The 21,026-nt window shown below is 35.6% G+C and overlaps 1 protein-coding gene across 50 annotated transcripts in view; it reads right to left on the reverse strand.

Annotated features, from left to right (window-relative positions):
- PPFIA2 (PTPRF interacting protein alpha 2) overlaps positions 1-21,026 on the reverse strand; it is a 454,616-nt gene that overhangs the window by 298,527 nt on the left and 135,063 nt on the right. For 8 of the 50 annotated variants that reach the window (XM_070599440.1, XM_070599435.1, XM_070599436.1 and 5 more), the window contains exon 1: positions 12,319-12,748. The exons of 35 other annotated variants lie outside the window; for them this stretch is intronic. In XM_070599440.1, the coding sequence (XP_070455541.1) occupies positions 12,319-12,399 (81 nt within the window). In that variant the 5' untranslated portion in view covers positions 12,400-12,748. Of the gene's footprint in view, positions 1-12,318; positions 12,762-21,026 lie in introns of those variants that run through there. 7 more of the 50 variants (XM_070599444.1, XM_070599439.1, XM_070599433.1 and 4 more) reach the window with 3 other exon arrangements.

Genomic DNA, 21,026 nt, shown 5'->3' on the forward strand with positions numbered 1-21,026 from the left:
AAATTAGATTTGTTTTACTTACTACAATAGAGGTAAGCACAACATTTTATAAGATCTCAACGATGAGGAGAGTGAACGTAACTGGGACTATGACACATTCACAAAAGATACCTATTACACTGGACTCTAAAGAATGAGTGATATTTTGGGGCAAAGAAGTAGAAAGTGGAAAAGCATGGCACAGAAAGGAAGTTCTACAGTAGTGAGGAATATAGAGATGTAATGGACACTTTCTTATGTCTTAAAGGAAGTCTAAAATCTTGTTGAGCACCATAGTCTGTCTGTTATGTACCTCATTATACCAAGTGGAAAAGCGTTGGCACAGAGGTTGGAAAAGCCAGGCAAAAGACAAGCAGATGACGTACATTTATCATTAAATGAGGTCCAGGTTGGACCAACCAGACTTTCTTTCTCTTGAGTGTAAATCCCGAGTAGAGGGACACAGCTAGAGTGAACCTCTCCGGTGATGACGCTGTGATGTAAGGCCGCTCTGAGTCCCCAGGTCTTCACTCACATGTCCTCTTCTGCTTGTCAGCTTCCCCGCCCACACCATTTACACTGTATACCCCAATACTCCTTATCCACTTTCTATGATCCTCTCAGCACTTATCACCATCCAGGATATTACACATTGTCCTATCTATTTTATCCTGTGTTTCATTGCACGAGAATACAAGTTTTGTGTTTCACTTGCTCACAGCTATTTATCCAGTGCCTAGAACAGAATCTAGCACAAAGTAGGCTGCATGGGTCAATAAAATCCTGAATCTTTTGGTTTTGTTTGTATCTCCCATAACAACCTATTACTTTTTATTTTTGATGAATATACCTATAATCAGTTTCTCTCTTTTTTTTTTTTTTTTTTGAGGAAGATTAGCCCTGAGCTAACTACTGCCAGTCCTCCTCTTTTTTTTTTTTTCGCTGAGGAAGCCTGGCCCTGAGCTAACATCCATGCCCATCTTCATCCACTTTATATGTGGGACGCCTACCACAGCATGATGTGCCAAGCAGTGCCATGTCTGCACCCAGGATCTGAACTGGCAAACCCCGGGCCGCCGAGAAGTGGAACGTGCGCACTTAACTGCTGTGCCACCGGGCCGGCCCCTCTCTTTTTTATGAAGATCCTTCACTGAACTATTTTCAAATATATGAAATGCTTCCAAATGTATTTTCCCATAGCAACCCTGAGAAATGTATCTACTATTCTCTTTACTTAAAAATGAAGAAATTGAATCTCAGTAAAATTCAATAATTTTTGCATACTCACATGTTTCAAGTTGCAGATCTGAGACTCAAATCTACCTCTCCTGCTCCTTGCATTTTGAACCCTGCCTCCTCTCGATGATCCCCAAAACAGAGATGCCATAGAGATATCTTTGGTGGCTGCCCACTGCAGTGATTTATCACTCCAATAGTCATAGACTCATTTTCCATATCCAACTGAAACCTCCCTGTTTTTATTCAGACTTATGTATTCCTGCAGGTTTCTCACCACATATGGTGAACAATTATAGTGTATGCAAATCAAAAGAATCCTTCTTTTGAGTGGAAGAGATTGGGTTTCTCTCCCATACTGTTTTCTCTGGGCTACATAATGTCCACAATTTTCTTTATCTTTTCTTCTCAAGATCTATTTTTAATTTAATAAACTATGTTTGCTGCATTCCATATTAAAGATTCCTCTATATTATTTTGAAAATGTGGTACCCTAACTGGCTATCTTAAATGAAATTAAATTAATGTAATGTGAAAAGTCAGGATAATTTTCTAGACATAATCTAGTCTGTGGCATTTTAAATGTATGACTGTATGTTGACCTGTCCCCACAAAGGCAGAAACTCTCTTATCTTTTGTTTAGCTTATAAAGAGTTTTGACTATCACCCTTTCATTATCTACAATGTTTGATCTGCTCATATTTCCCTAAATACATGTTTTGTACTGTTATTTAATCTTTATTATTAGATATAGGCAAAAGATTAAAATAAACTTGAGAATGACCTAATAGTGCAAAATATGTTAACTTTATTTCTGTTGCAATATTTTATAAGGTTAAAAAAATCTTCAGATTAATATTAGTAAAGAACACCTATTTATTTCACATATATTTTTGGAGAGTTTACTATGTGCCAGGTATGATGTAATGTTCTGGGAATCACTATTAAATAAAATACGTTTTCTTGGAATTTATGTCTATAACATGGTATTATAGAAGCATTAAGCAAAGCATAATTTTCCAGTGAGTTTCTCTTTTTTTTCTTTTTAAACAGTGAAATATAATTTCAATCAAAAATGCTACTTCCTATGTTCATTACCTAAAGACTGAACCATGTTCAGTCAGTTTAACACTAACCTCACAGCATTTAGACTTCCTTGCTTCCTCGATATTTTGCTGTGTCTGCCGATATTTACCCCTATTCCAATTTCCATTTAGGGAGATTAACACAGAAATTCACTTATTAAGACTGCTACAAACCTATGCTTCCAATCCCAGATTGACTCATTGCTACTTGATATCTACTATCCTCAACACAGTCATTATTTCCAACCTTTCGCACTCTGCTACAGCATGGAATAACTATCCCATCCACTGTAGGTAAACTGATTAGGACAAAGCCATTGGATGTGAACCACCTCAGCATTCTTCCTCTTCATCCAGTTTCCTACTCTGTTCTCACTCATCTCTGCTTCACCTTTTCTGTTAGAAGATGAAGCGTTCTTCCTTCCAAGGCTAACGTTTCAGCGCTCCCTTCACCTCACTCTTCTTGATTTCTCCTGCTTTCTCTGCCCTCTATCAATAAACATGCTTAGGGCCAAAGGAAATATGCATTTCCTTTCTTGTTAGGTAAGAATCTAACAGAATTGTTTTTTAAAGAAGGAACGTTTAAGATTTAGTACAACAAATCAGTTACCGCCCTTTCCAGAACACCATGCTGGTTCAGGCACCAGCCTGTTCATGCGAGCCTCTTAGCTGAAGGAGAAGTATTTCCTCTTCATGATCAGCATCACCAAAAGGCTGTAGTGAATGAGCATGTCTACCCGGGCATCACTCATCATGGGCACAGGGAACAGCATAACTAAAGATACGGAGGCCTGAGATCCATAGTATGTTTGGAAGCTGCAAGAAGATACAAGAAACTAAAACTCTAGGGAACGTCTAAGCCCAGGAAAAGACAGAGTGGAGCTCTGTCCGGAATGGTCCTGCAGGTCACGGCCCCATATGGGCAGTCAGAGAATGTGGCTGGCATAGTTGGGTTGAAGAAATAATTTTTTTCACTTATGTTTATGTTACAGAGTTATTTTGAAGTTCCTTACTATATTTTTCTAAAGTAATGTTCTTTCTTGAAGTCTTTCTCATTGATGCATTTGGAATTAACTGATTTTTTTTAGCACAATACCACTGTATTTTGCATGATTTTCTACTATATTTATTTTGACTTATTATGTATTGCAACAATTGCTCCTTGAAAATATATATCACATCTAAAGCAAAGTCTTAATAAGTGTTTCCTTAAGGAAAAAAATGTGTATGCAAATATTTGAACTGTATTATGTTATTGTTAAAGATTTGATTTTGGGGGCTAGCCTGGTGGTGTAGCGGTTAAGTTCATGCACTCCTCTTGGGCAGCCCGGGGTTTGCAGATTTGTATCCCTGGCACAGACTTACACACCACTCATCAAGCCACGCTGTGGCAGCCTCACACATACAAAATAGAGGAAGATGGGCATGAGTGTCAGCTCAGGGCCAATGTTCCTCACTGAAAGGAAAAACATTTGATTCTTTATGTATTAAATATTTTATCTAAACAAAATAGTATTAAAACACCTAACACAGTTAGACAATGATAAAGTATAATTCTTCAAATATAGTGAATTTATAATATTATATTTATGATAGCTTGCATCTTTTAATATTTCAAAGAAGGCTTCTCTTTTTACCTTCTTTGTAACATGAATCAAAACACACCTGTGGTTCCTATGGGCCTAATGTAGTTTCAAAGATGAAGAGCAGATCTGTGATGTGCTAAATAAGAAAGACAAAAATACAGGATAAAGGGAAACGGTGCACTGTATAGTCACGTAACATGAAATTGCAGTTCAGAGCTATTACTTTTGAAACGATTTTATTTGCTAGAAAACAACTAAGTATAATGTTTTCTATGAATCTTCTGTAATTTTTTCACCAACATAATTAAAATTGTGAATATTTAAGCTACAAAAGTTAGGTTATATTCATTTCTTCCTAATGACATTGTGCAGTTTTCCATCTTGCTAACTTCTGCTTTGTAATAGAACTTCAAATATATTTTCTGATATTCTTTAAAAATGTTACACACTCTTTAGCATTGTTACAATGTCTAATCGTTTTTGAGATGCCCAGTAATTCTCTGACAGTTCTGCTGCCAATAACAGCATTGAGTCTTGTTGGCTCTCAGTAATGTAAACTACTTTTAATCTTTACACATTGTACAGAGCATCCAGTATAAAAACTGAGCTGCTCTCTTTTAATTTGTAGATATTTTGATTTATATATGAATTAGCTAATTTCACAAACTGGTGATTTTAAATTTGCATTTGTATATGTGTAAACTTTGAGATGATAATAAAAGTCATAATGAAGATACAAGGTAAACTTCAAAATGAATTTACAAAAGACAATTTAAAAATACAAAAAATGTATTTATAAGAGGAATAGAAGTACACCATGAAAAGGATACTTAATGTCCTGAAAGCTTATATTGTACAGCACAAAATTATTTTATATAAAATTAAGGACTTGAAAAGTTAATTAAATATCTTTTAATAAGTTCCCTTAACTTACATATGAAGTATTTAAAGTGAAGTAATTAAAGTGATGAATATGTTCTTTTAGCATTAAATTTTTCTAAATTTAAAATAACCAAAAAGGAAAAGATCATTTGTGGAATAAATTATGCTATTATTTAGAAAGTACATAAATCATTAAAATAATAGCTAATCTTGATTGAGCACCATTTTTATTGGAAGTAAATACTTTATAACATGATTTCTTAAATAACCCATTTAGCATTCATAATAACTTCATGACATACTCTTATTCTTTCCCAATAGTCAAGGAAAGTGAATAGAGAGAAATAATTTCACTTGGTCATAGCCAAACTCTAGTAAATGGTGGAACACAATTTTGAATCATGTGTTTAATTGCAAAGGGCAAGCTCTTAACTATTATGCAATTTTATTTTTTGAGAATAATCCTTATTACTTGTAAAATGTTTTGAAAACATAAAAGAAAAAAACAATAGGGTAACTGGAAAAACTAAGTGTGAATTATAATTAAAAGTGAGTTTGGAAATAGAATTATTTAATCGAAATTACCCAAGTTTAAGAATATCTATATGTACCTTTAAAGTCAAAGCATTTTTGTCTATCTGTTCTAGAGAACCAAATAACTTGCTGTTATGACTTGATGATAATTTTCCTCAAGGCGACTGTAAGACTTGTGAGTACAGAAATCAGGTGTTTGGCTCACCATTGTTACAGTCTGGTATAATGAGTATACTCGATAAGGTGTGTAGAATGATCTCACAAATTAATACAAGAGAATTAATTTTAGGCATTCTCCAATTCACACATGAATTCATTCATTTATTCAAAAAGCACACAACTATATGACAGGCAATAGGCTAAGTGTCAATAAACAAATATGAATAGTTAAGTAAAATAAATTTCATGCTTTCAAGAGTTCACAGACTAGTGAGTGGTGAAGAGAGATAAGTGAAAAACTAAATCTAGTATAACAAAAAATACAATAGACATACATTAATTACATTATGGAGGTGTAAAGATGGGAGGATTTAACTTGAATTAAGGTTCAGGGATGATATTCAAGGAGGAGGATGAAAGAGAGTATGAGCTTCCAAAATGGATTTACAAACAAAGGAAACACCCACATAAAGAGACAGGAGCATCTGACTGGAGTTAGGTTCAGGGGTGATATTCAAGGAGGGGTGATAAGGAAAAGGCTTCCAAAATGTATTTGCAAAATAAACCAAGGACACATGCTCAGAATGATAATTCTGGGTAACTCAATGTGTTCAAAGATTTCATGCCCCACCCCACTAACCCCTTTTCCTCATTATTTGCCAAGATCATTCTATCTGCTTCTGTGGCTCTCCCTACCCTGTAAGCAAATGCTTCCCATATCTGCATCTACTACTCAGACAGATCTCTCTCCTGAGAGCCAAACCTGTGTTTCCAGCTGTCTCCTCAATCTGTCCAAAACTGAACTCAATGTATTGTTTTCCAAAGCTGCTCCTCCTCCATATTTCTCTCTCCCTCACTAGAAACTTTGGAAGTAACCTTGCCTTTTCCTTTCTTGTCTCCTATATTCAGTAAGTTAATAAATTCTTTTGAATCTCTCTCTTAACAACTATTCCCTTGTCCGTAACTTCTCTTAGCTCCTATCTTTGCCACCTCTAGCAGACCTTGTCTGGGGCTGCTGCTGCTTATTGAGCTCTTAGTAACGAGCAGGCACTGAGCTCAGTGCATTAAATGCTTTATCTCAAGAGCCTCCTAATTCATGTCCCTACTTCCAATTTCCCTCTCCAGGTGACACCTGGAATATAGAGCTATTTTAGCTAGGTATAAGTGAGACTCCAGCCTGGAAATCTTAGAAACATTTACCTCTTCCTATAGGTGGTCATTCTAAATCAGAACACATTCTTCTTTTCAATCTGTAATTCAATTCAGCACCTATTCACTAATCCTGACTGTGTGCCAGACAACTCCATTGGTGGTAGCGACTTAACAATGAAAAGGACACAGTGTGTGTCCTCACAGAACGCATGGTCTAGCAGATTTCTATTAGGCAGGAACCTCTGCAAAGGGAAGAGTTATGATTTCCTCTGTGGAAGCCCAGGGGCTATGCATTGATTTCTATGGTTAATCTTACTGGTGTAGAACATTCTTAAATTAACAAACGTGCGTATTTAGGAAAGACTTATTTCCCCTCGATTTCCCTTTTTGTCTTTCAGTACAATTCCGGGATGTATATTGGTTGGCAATTTGATTACTATAAAAACATATTTCCAACTAGGAGAAAACTGTGTCAACAGGGATTAGATGAGGAGATGTAACTAAATGAAAGCCCTACGTTTAAAACCCATTGAGGCTGAAGTACAATGTTTTGAAGTAGTTGAGTTAAATTTCCCTAAGTTTCTGAATTAATTGATCAACAGGGTTAGAGATTATGTCGCTTGGAATACTTTTCGCTTCGGTATTTTATCATCAACACTTTAGGCAGCAGAACGTAAGGGAAAGAGTGTGGCCTTTTGGGTTCCATAACCCTGGATTCAGACAGAACCTACATTAATTACTCTCTGCATTATCAACAACTATATGGGCACCTCTTGCGAGCATCAGTTTTTTCCTCCGTAAAGGAGGGAAATCACGACAATTCACCTGGATTTTTGGAAAGCTACTAAATAGTTCTCTGTGCTCCAGTGCCATCACCCACCCAAAGTATAATCCAATATTTTAACTAAACAGCAAATCCGAGCCAGTCACTGCTCACTGAAACTCTTTAAATATCAAATTCAAGATCCTGAGGATCTGGACTTTATATTCAAACCTATCTTTATATTCTTTACTTTTACTTTTAGCCATTTCCTAACTCCAGCTTATGTCCCAGTTGTGTTAAACTCTGCCTTTCCCAGACACGGGTAAGTAGCTTTGAGCATGTTGGTCCACCTGATTGAAACACCTGTTGTCTTATCTCTACCACTCATGATCAGGACTGCATACAACTGGGCGACAGAGAAAACCCTCAATTTTCTCCTTTAGCTGTGAACATCTGCCTATATTACCATGTAACCCAGTAGCCAAGGGGTCTGTCTTTCTTATCATCTCCATAGGCCTACTTTGCCTTCATTATTTTTTCTTTTTTAATACATAACATGCGACAAACATTCTGATAGATATTTCCAACACATTTTAAAATTATCAACAGTGAGAAGTTATAATGTTCCCCGAATAATAGAAAAATAATGGTGAACTCCTGGCAGTACCAAAATGATAGAATATAAAAAATGGAGTTATTAGTTGAAAACCCAGAATTATCGCAACCTCATTTGATCACAAAGATATGGTGCCCCATACTAATTATCAGTAATATTTTTTGAATGAAATTCTTCACGCAATTGAGATTTCCAGCTTCCTACTAGTCTTCTACATATTTCAAGTATTAATCATATCTGCTAAATGGGAAAATGTGTATTAATTAAATTTTAAAGTTCTTTTGATAAAATATGAAAAAGTCCCAATTAATAAGAAAGAGTAAAAAGGTATAAAGAAAAAAGTCTCAAAAAGGTTTTGTCTAGCTAACATAGAAATATATCTTAACAACAACAAAATTAAACCTTTTCCTAGATCACTCAGGTTAACTGTTAACTATTTTGAAGAATCTAATAGAGGTACACAAAGGCTTAGTATTAAACAAATTTACCCTTATATATTTTTAGATGTTTTCTCTAATTCTATATTGTTATGCCTCACCAACTGCTTATATAGTTAAAAGAATAATTTGTTGCTTATCCTGTTGAGTTTTTATACTTTAATCATTTACCTTCAAATATATGAAGCTTATGAAACAGAGATGTTAGCATTATTCATGTGCTAGGGGCACACATTGATAAAATGTTCTTAGGGATTAAAACAAAACATAGTAAGTGCTTCTATAGTTGTATAAGCAGGCAAAGGATCAAAGAAATTCCCTTCATACAGCATGCAGGAATGAGGTAAATGAGTGAAGCCTTCCCAGGGGAGGTGGCATTTGAGATGAGTCTTTAAAAACAATGTTCCAATGGGCAGCTTCAGTGAGGAGGCAAAGACAACAGAAGCATACAGATAACTTTCCGGAAAATCAAGTAAAGCAGTGTGTTGCATGAGCTCTAGACCACGAAAGGCTTTCTATGACAAGCTAGGGAGATGAACTTTCTCCTTTAAGGACAGGGGTTACAGGAAGTATTTTAAACATGGAAATGGCAGATTATGATGTTTCCACACTTTGTAATGAAAGCTTTCTCTTGTTTTCAGTGGGTACCAGCGGACAAGAGTCAAGCCACTTTTACACACATTCCTGGTAGCTAATGTTATTAATGCCAGGATTAAATAGCAAAGAAATGTATTCTAAATAGAAATAATGCCTCTGTGGGTTCAATGGAGAAAATCTCTTCTGTCAGAAATGAATTCCTTTGGTTTGAGGAAGTGGTTTGCCAACTTCCTTTTGTTTTGCTTTTGATAGTAGCACAACCTTTGTTAATGTTGTTGCTCATGAAAGCTTGCGTGGAGCTCCAATGAATGAAAGAGGTAAATGCAAAATAAGAAATTATTAAGACCTCAAGAGCACGTTCCTCTTCTCTACAGTCTCTAGCAACTACAGACAAACTCCCATGAAACCTTTGGGCTGTGCAGACACAGTTTGAAAACCACTAGGTGAAGCTATTTAATCTCTATGAAATGAGGGATAGCAACTTGGCCACCAACACCTCAGAAAGGATTAACACATTAAGTTATGATTAGCCAATCTAGAGGCTTAGTAAAACATATAGATGGTTTTATTTGCAAAAATAGAGTTAAATGTAAAATCATGTTGGGATATCATTTCTATAGACATAAAATTAAGGAGAATTTACTGCATTCATATATATATATATATATATATATATATATATATCATATATTCACATGTATATCCATTTAATTTTGTTTTAAAGTAGGTTTCCTATTTGTGTATATTTGAGCCTCATATGTTCACCGTTCTAATCCAAATATTATAATTAATCTTTTCCTATAGTAGCATTTAATCTTATTTTTTGTCAGTCAAAGGGCATTTTAGGCAACTACACTCAAGAACTCAATTTTTGGTGACAAGTGATTGGTTAAACATACAGTGCAAATTGGGTGTTGGCATCTTCCAGAGTCCAGGCACCTTTGAATAGAAAAATGCAGATACAAATATATTCATAGTAACACAGAAGTGAGATCTCACACATAAGAATAAGTGTTAGATAATCTATACAGAAACAGTATTTGCTTGTGTGTGTAGAAGTATGAATTTATTTAGCTAAATTAAAATGCAATGAAAACAAAAGTCTTGTAATTGGAACATCCACTTTTGTTCCCTTTTTACCTTTGAACTGTTCAGGTTACATACATTCTAAATCTTACTCTTAAAATTTGATAATGTACAATTTCAGCAAAAATGGCAGGATAGCTTGAACATTTAATGAGAAGATGGAACTGAAATTCAGTATTATTCATGCTAAGCTATCTTAAATATTTTTGCATATGTTAACTGGTGCTAGAATAATTTTAAGAAAGTGAGCATTAAAATCTCAACTCCTTGATGTGGAATCATTTCAGAAATGCATTTATGCCATTCTATAATGAGAACCACTTTTGAAAATTTAACTAATCATTTTCACAAGACACATTTTTTTGAGAAAGGGTCTGTTACATTTACAGCATCTCATTTCTCATAACAGTATTTCAACCCAAGAAAACACATTGCCTTACAATAGGTTAATGTACATAAATAAGAAAAATAATTATGTTTAATTCTGCCCTTTGAAAATAAAAGCAGAGTCAACTTTTATAAAGCTTTACGACCATGCTTTAAAAACCATCTTTCTTTCTTCCTTCTCTTCCACCAAAAACAAAAACAAAAAATAGCAACCAAAAGTTAAATACACATTGTTATCATAAATGTCAAGATGAAATATCATTTTATGAGATTAAAAATGTAGGAGAATAGAGTTCATTTTTGCCATTTCCATTTTACCTGAAATATTAGAGTTTTTAAATGAATTGTTATAACATCAACCAAAAAATGAACTGTTAAAAATCATTCCAATGTATTTTCAAAGAAAATCACCTACCAAGAAAGGTGTCAGCAAGATCTTTACTAAAGGAATTGTAAAAAGCCTATGTCATGACCGAGCGTATGGGATTTACTGACCCTTAAACTTTAAGAGACTGAAGTAGAATACCTAATGTCAAAAGCGGCCCCAGAGAGCCAGCTACAGGATATTGTAAAGACAGTTTATATCTCAGTGCATGGAGGAAAAAAAAAAGTAATAATTCTGTAGAGCAGCCCCAGGGCACTTGCATTTTGAGTCACTGCCACAAAAAGCAGATCGCCACTGGGAAGCGAATATATTCTGTAACAGCACAGACTTGCACTATCAGTAGACATCAGTGTAAAGCAAGAGAGGCGGCAGGATTAAAAATAGAAGTATAAAAAGGGGAGAGAGAGAAATTATATCTACTGCTTATAGTTTGCAAAGGCAAGAGGCTTTAATAAATCAGATGTGCATTTATTCAGAGCCCCTTTTTAAAATAATTCTGAATGCCTCTACTATATTAATTCTCTAGGTCTTTATTTTTTTCAGAACATTATAACTATATAGCTAAAATAATTAAATGCCAGGCAGTTTATATTCCCATAATGTAAAATATACAGAGAGAAGAGGTTCATTTTCCCTTTTCACGTAATGATGATGTGACTGAATTAGAAAGTAAACCTTAGTACTGAAAGATGCAATTTAAGGATAAAAATGAGGTAGACCCTGATTTAGTTTAGACTTAACCATTTTCTAGATTGATGGTTGATTTATTCATAGGCAATTGAAATACAATTAGCAGGTAACAGCTTTGCACTTCACATTTACATTTATATTATAAATCATTTTGACTTTTTGATAACACAGAAAATCTTCCATCTTAATGAGTTTCTACTTTACCTCAAATTGAAAAGAATACTAAACATGGTACTTAAGCCTCCTGTATTATTGATCGCTTGTATACTGCACACATAATCAAATTAAATAAAAGGAATTGTGTTAAGCTATGTATATGAAATACAAAACATTTTTTTAAGCCCAGAGGACATAGTTTGCAAAGTTCCACAAAATGTCTTTTAATTCTACGCTCTCTGGGTGAAATATAATGGAAGTAACTCCATAATGTTCACAATATTATAGCCATAAATAACACCAAGAGATACATGTCATAAACCCTCAAAGATGATACTGAGGTAAATCTTAAAATCCCTGTGAAAAGTAAGTGCTCACTATTATCTTGCTTGAATTCACGTAGACTCCTAATGCCGTCTTATTTCCATATTTAAAAAATAGATTAAACTGACATGCCCACTATGCATTTCTTACATCCTCTTTAATACTTTCACACTTTGCGATTTTCCTTTCCTTATATTTCCCTTTATTAAAAGTTTGACCATATATTAACTTCCTAAGTACTGAAGCCATTTAAAGCACACTTACTTGAAAAGTGTAAAACCGGGTCCCATTTGGAGGATGCACTTTGGGGGAGCCAGAAACGGTGTTCATATCCGAGAAAATCATTTCTGATCACAGAGACAATATAATCCACAAGGAGCTACAGATGCAGAGCAGAGAGCTTAGCGTACAGATAAATCCGTGCACGCACTGAGGGAGGCTAGAGGGGAAAATGCAACCTGCCCCATCCTCCTTAGATACACAGTGACAGCATTTTGAATCTTTCTCCTACGTTTGAAATCTCAGCTGAAAGGTCATCAGCCACCGACCTTTTGTGCAGCCAGTTCGTTAGAAGGTACAATGTTAAAAAAGAATTTTAAAACACATAAGGAAAAAAGCAAGAACCAACAATAAATGGAGCTTGTGCAGAATCTGGCAGTGCTGTGGACCTGCCCATCTGTTCTCAGTGATAATCACCTCCCTCCACCACAGTCTAGCAGAGTGATTATGCTAAACATCCTGGTTAACCAATAACATACAGTTTCATTTCAGGGAAGCGTGCACAGTGTAATTCAGAGGACCTCTTCTGACTAACCTGAAGCATGGTTCATATACCGTTTAAAGCTGCTATGTAGTAACAAATTATTGCTCCAGCACTCCTATTTCTGTATGTTTCCAAGTCTCTTTGTTACTCCCAGTCTTTTCAAGAAGATTTTAAATTTTTTTACAAAGCCCTTGTTTTTTAAAGTAAAGAGTTCTTTTCTAATTTATAGATCAAAGCCTATTATAGCTGGCTAGGACATTGAGGCACAAGGCATACAATTCAGTAAGGCTGTATAATATTAGGAATATTACCAAATAAAATATACCAAATATTTCTCCTTTCCCTAATTCCTAAGAACATTATGATATGAGCATCATCATTGTTCTTCTTTCTCCATCTTAACTAAAAAAATCATTGTTTCACAATCAATGCCTAAAAAAGTACAATGAATATGTTTTTTTAAAAAACTCTCAAATATAGAAAACAGTTAATGAAACATCTTTTACACATATGAAGATTTTTGACTCGAGATCCAAAATATTAATTGTAAACATGTAGGTTGTGTTGCAAAGCATGTTCATTTCTCTATGTCTTATAACACAAATTAGTCTGTATAAAAGATCATATTCAGATTACTTTACATTTTCTAGAAGTCAAAATAAATGTTCCATTTACACATGGTTCAAAGGTGGAGACTTCAGGGGCCAAAGAGGAAAATAAGCCAAAGTGTTGTCTTTGTAAATATATCTAAGATGACATAGTTATACATACATAATCAAGACCCAGGAACCACCTGCTTTGAACTTGAAGGCTATAAAAGGAATATAGTGGTCATAGGCTCTTAAAACTTAAATTATTATTCATTATACTTTTGATTCTCCAGTTATGATTCAAATTTATAATATCATATACCCCTTACCCAGTTTCCCAAAATGTTAACATCTTACATTACTATGGTACATTTGTCAAAACTGAGGACCTGATATTGGTACTAATCATTAACTAAACTATAGACTCTACTTGGATTTCACCAGTATTTCCATTAATGTCCCCTTTCTGTTCTAGGCTCTAATCCAGGGTTCCACATTTACTTAGTTTCCATGTCTCCCCAGTACCACTGGTCTGTGACACCTTCTCCACTTGTCCTTGTTTTCCATGATCATAATAGACTGTCTGATATTTTCCTGATGATAAGACTAGGCCTGTGGGTTTTGGGGGAGAATACCACCGAGGTGAAGTGTCCTTCTCATCATATCATATTAGTGAAGCTACCTCATCACATCACACTGGGGGCACATGAGAGCCACATATCTCTAGTGACATTAACCGTCATCACTGGGTTAACATCGTGTTTGCCAGGTTCTCTACTGTAAAGTTACTATTTTTCGCTTTCCATACTCTCTTCTTTGGAAGTTAGTACACCCTCAAAGAGGTGATAGGGTGAAATTAAGCTTTGACTCCCAGATAGGGGAGTATCTAGATATTAAATGGAATTCTGCTGTACAGAAGATTTGTCTCTTCTCTGATTATTTTTTAGATCATTTATTTAAATCAGTATGGACTCAGATATATTTATTTCATACTTTGCATTATAATACAATATTATATATATATATATATACGTATTTCAGGAAGATTAGTTCTGAGCTAACATCTGCTGCCAATCCTCCTCTTTTTGCTGAGAAAGAATGGCCCTGAGCTAACATCCGTGCCCAACTTCCTCTACTTTATACGTGGGACGCCTACCACAGCATGGCTTGACAAGCAGTGCCATGTCTGCACCCGGGATAAGAACTGGCTAACTCCCGGGCCGCCAAAGCAGAACGTGCGAACTTAACTGCTGCACCACAGGGCAGGCCCCCAGTATAATATATTTTGATACTCACATTGTCCTAGCTTTGGTCACTGGGAGCTTCTTCAGGTTGGCTCCTGTTTACCTTTGACGTGCTCCCATCCTTTTGTGTTTTGAGCACAAATGATTATTTTTTAAAAAAATGTTTTTCCTCCTGTATAAATAACCTGTTATTTGCCAAAACAGTCTCTTTAATTATAAATCTAACTATCACTGCAACTAACTTGAAAAATCGTTTTCTTTTTCCATAATTATTTAAGCAACCACACTATTTGCTTTTTCAAAATAATCTTTTTCCTTTCTGATTTCTTAGCCCAAAGAGACCCATTCATATGATTGTCAAATAAAATAACTATCCAGTCTCACTAGCTGTGGTAACCAGTGATATGCGTAAAAACTTTTCGTTCTTCCCACTTGGAGATACCTTTGGGGATCATACTTCTTCTGTGGTTAATGGAGACACTCAACTCGTGCTCCCCAAAGAGCTGTGAGTGGAAATAATGTCTTAATAACAAACCTGAAGCTTCTTGGGAATCCAGGTTTTAAACAAAAAATTTGTTTGCCAAATAGATTATTATAGTGCAAATATAACCTCCACGTACTTTGATGCTTACCTGTAAATTGATTCTGACATACTTTAGACCAGACAATTCATTATATTTCTTATTATTATTGTAGGGGAGCCAAGAAATCAAATATTTCTGGTATAATATTACATATTCCTGGAATATTCTCATATGTTTGCTGACTTTGCATCAACCATCATACTATTTTAGCTAGCAACTCTGAAGCATTTTGACCAATAAGAATACACGTCTTTTTTTCTTTTCGTATTCCCTTTGTGGGGAGGGGAGAAAAGTAGTATGAATTAATGCTGAAAGATGCAGGAGGTAGAAATGGTATTTCTATACAACTATTTTAAGTACAGTGCTCTATTCTAAATGCTGTTGAAATTGCCAAAGTATACATTCTTCTCCAAACATTTTTTTTCCTACCTAGGCTATTTATGATAATGGCATTATTCCATTGTTCTGAAGGTCTATTTGGAGACATCTCAACTTTCCTCTCTGCCTGGTGGCGATAGGGAAGGTGGTGAACAGGTCTGAAAACTGCTAAGGATATAGAATCCTGCCTTGGCCACTGTGGTTTTAGAGGGCTGGTCCTGTTTCCAGGCCCTGGTGTCATAATTACAAAAGACACAGTCTCTGTCCTCAAGGAACTTTAAATGCGGTGGGTGAGATATCAATTAATAAGAAGTAAACTAGCAAGACAACTGAAATGCAGTTTAGTAAGTGATAATAACGGGCAACCTAAAGGAGATTAAGTAAATACATCTGAGCACCTAACTCAAGGGTTATATCAGAGTGACCCTGACAAAAGCAGGTGGCTGAAGGCTTTCTGAAGAGAAGGATCAATGAGCGAAAAGATATGAGATGGCATGGAATGTCTGGATAAATATGGCTGAAAACATTTCAGGGAATAAGGGGTAACTGTACCAGATGTGTTTTTTAATATACGGACATTTTCTCAAGTTAAATTAGTAAAGAGACTTAATCTGGTGGACCGTCTATTTCTATGAAATTAAATCAAATTAGAACATTCTTGTCCTTAATAAACATATGAATTGTACTGTCATATTTTCATGCTTTTGTTTAGTATATTTTGACATCTTTCTTTAGTTTTCCAGACAGCTGTAGAAGATTATTTTGACTTGTCAAGAAACTTCATTCTTAGTTTGATTGCTTTTGATTGATAAGACCATTTTAAGTATTATCTCAAAAGTAAAAAATATATAGTACAATATTACTATGTGAAATAAAATTTAATGTGTTCGTGGTAGTAGCCATTGGTTTCCAGGCAACATCTACTGCACAAAGCATAAATAATATATTCACTTCAATTGCTACGCAGTCCACCTCCAAAAATTTCTCAAGATGTATCTTTTACCAAGAGAAATAAATTAAGAATATGACCTCTAGAAAGTTTAATACCTACTCTCTCAACTACTTGAAATTTTATAGAAAGGAACTGAAAATGAAAACGTAAAAGGATGACTAAATTGCACTTTCTTAAAAATGGGTAAAATAAAAGTCCTGAAGCCAGACACTTGCTTTTAATAGACTTACAGAGAAGATTCCCAGAAGTCACCTAATACAGCTTTCTGCCTCTGGGAATAATTACTCCTAAGCCTTCTGAAATATATGTTATCAACTTGGTTTTATAAGAAGTTCAAAAAAATACTTTAGAACCCACTATTTCATATCCTGTCAGGAAGATTAAGCTCAAATATTTTTTATATCCCTTCAACATGATTTTTTTTAACAAATAAGTATTACATATATTCTGTATCAAGACAAGCTATTAAATATAGTTTTCCTTTCATGAATTTTTGGGTACTGGATAAAAAGGTCAAAAATTTGCTAGAGTGATAATAATTTGGGGAATTAAAGGAATACACTGAAAAGGGATTCTTATTTTCTGTTGGTTTCTGATAAATGCTCAAGGGAAAAGTGCCACACTAGATGAAGACTAGGAAAGAGAGAGAGAGAAAGGGAAAGAAAAAAGGGGAGGCAGAGGGGGAGGAGAGGAGAATGGAGAGATATTACTACAATTTACACCATAGCACTATAGGATAACAAGGAATTTTCTACCCAAGCATTCAGTTAGAAGTCATGCCAGATGGAGTGAAATTTGCAGCCCAGATGGGCAATACATCATAGTGAATCCATATGGATGGCATATGGGAGCTATTTAAGTATATATTACCAGCTATCTATCTATCTATCTATCTATCTATCTAAATATATATTATTTTGCACCTCTATCTATATCTGTATCCTCATCTTTTAGCGCAAGTTCTATAAGATGCAGCAAACATGACCCCGTGTAGACAGTCAAAATCCTAAGTTTACTTTTACATCCTGCTTCTGAGTCTCCTACTTCCTGACAGTCATAGCTGGCTGTGCACAAGACTGTAGGGCTCATTCATTCACTTATTCACTCTCCCATTTATTCAACAAATCCTTATTGAGGATCCACGATGTGCCGGACACCTGTTACAGTTAGAACAGAAATCAAGGGCAGGTGAACTGAGGGAAAAGACTATATTTTGTAGTACACCAATGAGAAGCTCTATCCAACAGTTTGTCATCAGTTCTAGCAGTAAGAACTCGGATTAGAGATCCTAATAAAAAGAAACTTCTAATTCCTCAGAGATTTTCTTCCAAGCCCAAGAGATTTCTTTAGCTAACCAACCGTTCACTGAGGGTGTCCCAAATAAATCAAGACAATCTTTATAATCCTTAAGATTTGTAGGCATGTAGACCAAAAAAAAAAAAAAAAACTCAAGTACATTGAAATTTACAAGCTTTCATTCATTTACAGCAAGACAAAAATATTAAATCTGGCTTTAATACACATCTTGATGGTAATGTGTTGTATTTTTTAACACAATCTCATAAAGTTTTATACATATGCATGTATGTACATGTGTGTATATATGTATATGTGTGTATTATACACATACATATATGTGTATGTCTGTATGCACATGTATGTACATATAAAGACATACACATATATACATACACAGGTAGAGTTTTCAGAACTAAAATTGTCTTTCACTTTGGTTTCTCTGCTTGAGTCACATTTTTCACAAAAGTTTAAATAAATTGTGATGATAGTCCATGAACTTCTTTATGCTTAAATTACAAAAATTAAATTGTATGAAATTCAGGATTGAGTTTTGTTTTGTTTCCTTTAACAGAAAAATATTAGTTTATTAGAACTCTATAATTCTACAACTCAATAATTTCATTATATTTTGTTAAGTTTATCTCATGTTCTGAAATATGTGTCATCAGCCTGGTTTAAAGAAGTCACATTGAAGTTCTATGACAGGATGTCATTGCTTCATCTACCTCATTAATTTATATGGATGGACACTCCATTAATAATCCCATAAGTACAATTAGAAAGATTGCAAGAATATAGGAACAAGGGCAATATTAGGCAAAACTGTGGAGTAGACTAAAGCAATCTCTAGACTTCTTTCTGACTCATCGAGATCTCTACTGCCACTGTTGCCATGGTAGCAAGTACATCATTTCTTCCTTAATTTTACTTTTTCCAAGAATTTTCTTTGGGAGACAAAGCCAATCACTATCCTGTTTTATTTTTATCAAGAGCAAGAACAACGGCACAATAGTTACCATTTATTAAATGATATTACATGCCAGACGTAGTGTTACCTTTTACAAAATCCTCCAAAGAAGGTATTTATTCCTCAATTATATATAAGGAAACTGAATCTTAGAGAAACCATGCAACATGTTTAAGATCACACAACTAGTAAGTGGGAAAATCACATCATTTGAAATCAGGTCTACGTGACACAAAGCCACACTGTAATTCAAAATTCCACTTTGGCTCCTTTATCTGCCATTGATTTTAATTCAGTACAGAATATGAAAAAGAGGTTAATAAATATCTGATTGATTAATTGATGTCACACATCAAAGAATTTTCAGGTGACTGGCTATCTGTTGGACTATTTATTTTAATTTTGTGGAAGTGTTCAGATTTTCCTGATGGGTCAGATGTGGGTTGTGAAAGGCAGAAAGTAATCCAGGACAAGTGCGAGGTCTTTGGCCCAAGCAGCGCTCAAGTTTTTGGCCTGAGCAGTGGACGAATGAAATTGCCACCAACTGAGATAGAGAAGGCTCTGAGAGAAGCAGGCTTGGAAAAAATTCAGTTGTTCCATTTTGCAAATAATGAGTTTAAGTTTTCTATTAGTCATCAAAATGGAGATGTCACATAGGCAGCTGAATATACCAATCTGGAGGCTGCATTAGCATACAGACCGAAAACCAAAAGGCTAGAATGAAGTCATCAGGAAATGAACGCAAATAGAGAAGAAAAGAGGCCCAAGTCCAAGCCCTGGTGCACTCCAACAAAACGAGTCCTGGAAGACGAGCAAAGGAGAACGAGTCGGAGCGATTGGTGAAGTGGGGGGAGACCATGAGGAGATGTGTCCTGAAAGTCCAGTGGTTAAATGAATCAAGTAGGTGATCAAAAGTTGCTGAGAGGTCAGTTAAGACGAAGACTGACAACTGGTGACTGGATTCAGCGATACGGAGGGTGGCTTTAGTGGAAGGTTGGGAGAAAAGCCTGACTGAAGTAAGTTTCAGATAAAATGAAAGGAGAGAAATTGGAAACTGTGTGTTTATGCAACACTCTTAAAGCACATTGTTGCAAAAGGAACCAAAGAAATAAGACAGTGGATGGTAAGGAAAGGAAAGAGAAATAAGAACATATTGTGCTGAGGGAAAGGCTCTCATAGAAGGTGAAAAATTGATGATGTAAGATGGAAAGAGGCGAAATTCTGGAGCGATGTCCTTGAGCAGACGAAAGGAGACAGAATCCACAAGAGAAGAGATTGGCTCTGGGGAGGAAGACAACACCATCTGTGATAACAGGTACGAGGGCAGAGCATGTGGGTTCCCATGCTGGTAACTATAGCGGTGGGCGTTTTTTTTCCGAGTTCTCAGAAACTTAGGAAGCAAGGACATCAGCTGAGAGTCAGGTTGAGGGAGAGATTTTCAATGTTTGAGAAGTGAGGGATGGCATGAAACAGTCATGAAGGAGAGAGGGAGAACAATAAAACATACCCACATTAAAGAACATAGCTCAGGGGCCAGTGGCACAGTGGTTAAGTTCACATGCTCTGCTTCAGTGGCTCCGGGGTTTGGAGGTTTGGATCCCGTGTGTGGATCTACACACCACTCATCAAGTCATGCCGTGGCAGTGTCCCACATACAAAATAGAGGAAGATTGGCACAGATGTTAGCTTAGGGCCAATCTTCCTCACCAAAAAAAAAAAAGAGAGAGAGAGAGAGAGCAAGAGAGAACATAGCTCAGGCATGCAAGCAAATCAGTTGACTTTACCTCATTAAATTAAAGGCTTTGGCTATCGAGGACTGGGTTGGGAGAAGCTGCAAAGCTTACAGCATGGCAGAAAGCAGTTTAGAATGCATGTTCTCTGGAGGCAGCCAGTTCCCCAGATTGATAACAAGAGAGAGAAAAAGGATAAGACACACATGCCCAGTTCATTCTCTGAAACTCCCTTGTCAAGGAATTTATTTCTTCCTGAAGGAGTACAAGTGAGGCCAGGAGTATTACTCCACTGGGGGTCCTGCGACACAGAGTAAAGGGGATTGTGTTCCCCAGGGTCATGACTCTCCATTCTCTCATTCTCACATTCTTTTATTTCAACTATATATATATTTTTGGACATCATGAAAGTAGACATCATCTGACCCAGTTCTCTCCCAATTTATCAGGCAATTTCTATCTTCA

Source organism: Equus przewalskii, chromosome 29 (genome assembly GCF_037783145.1).
Source record: "Equus przewalskii isolate Varuska chromosome 29, EquPr2, whole genome shotgun sequence".
Classification (NCBI taxonomy): Eukaryota; Metazoa; Chordata; class Mammalia; order Perissodactyla; family Equidae; genus Equus; species Equus przewalskii.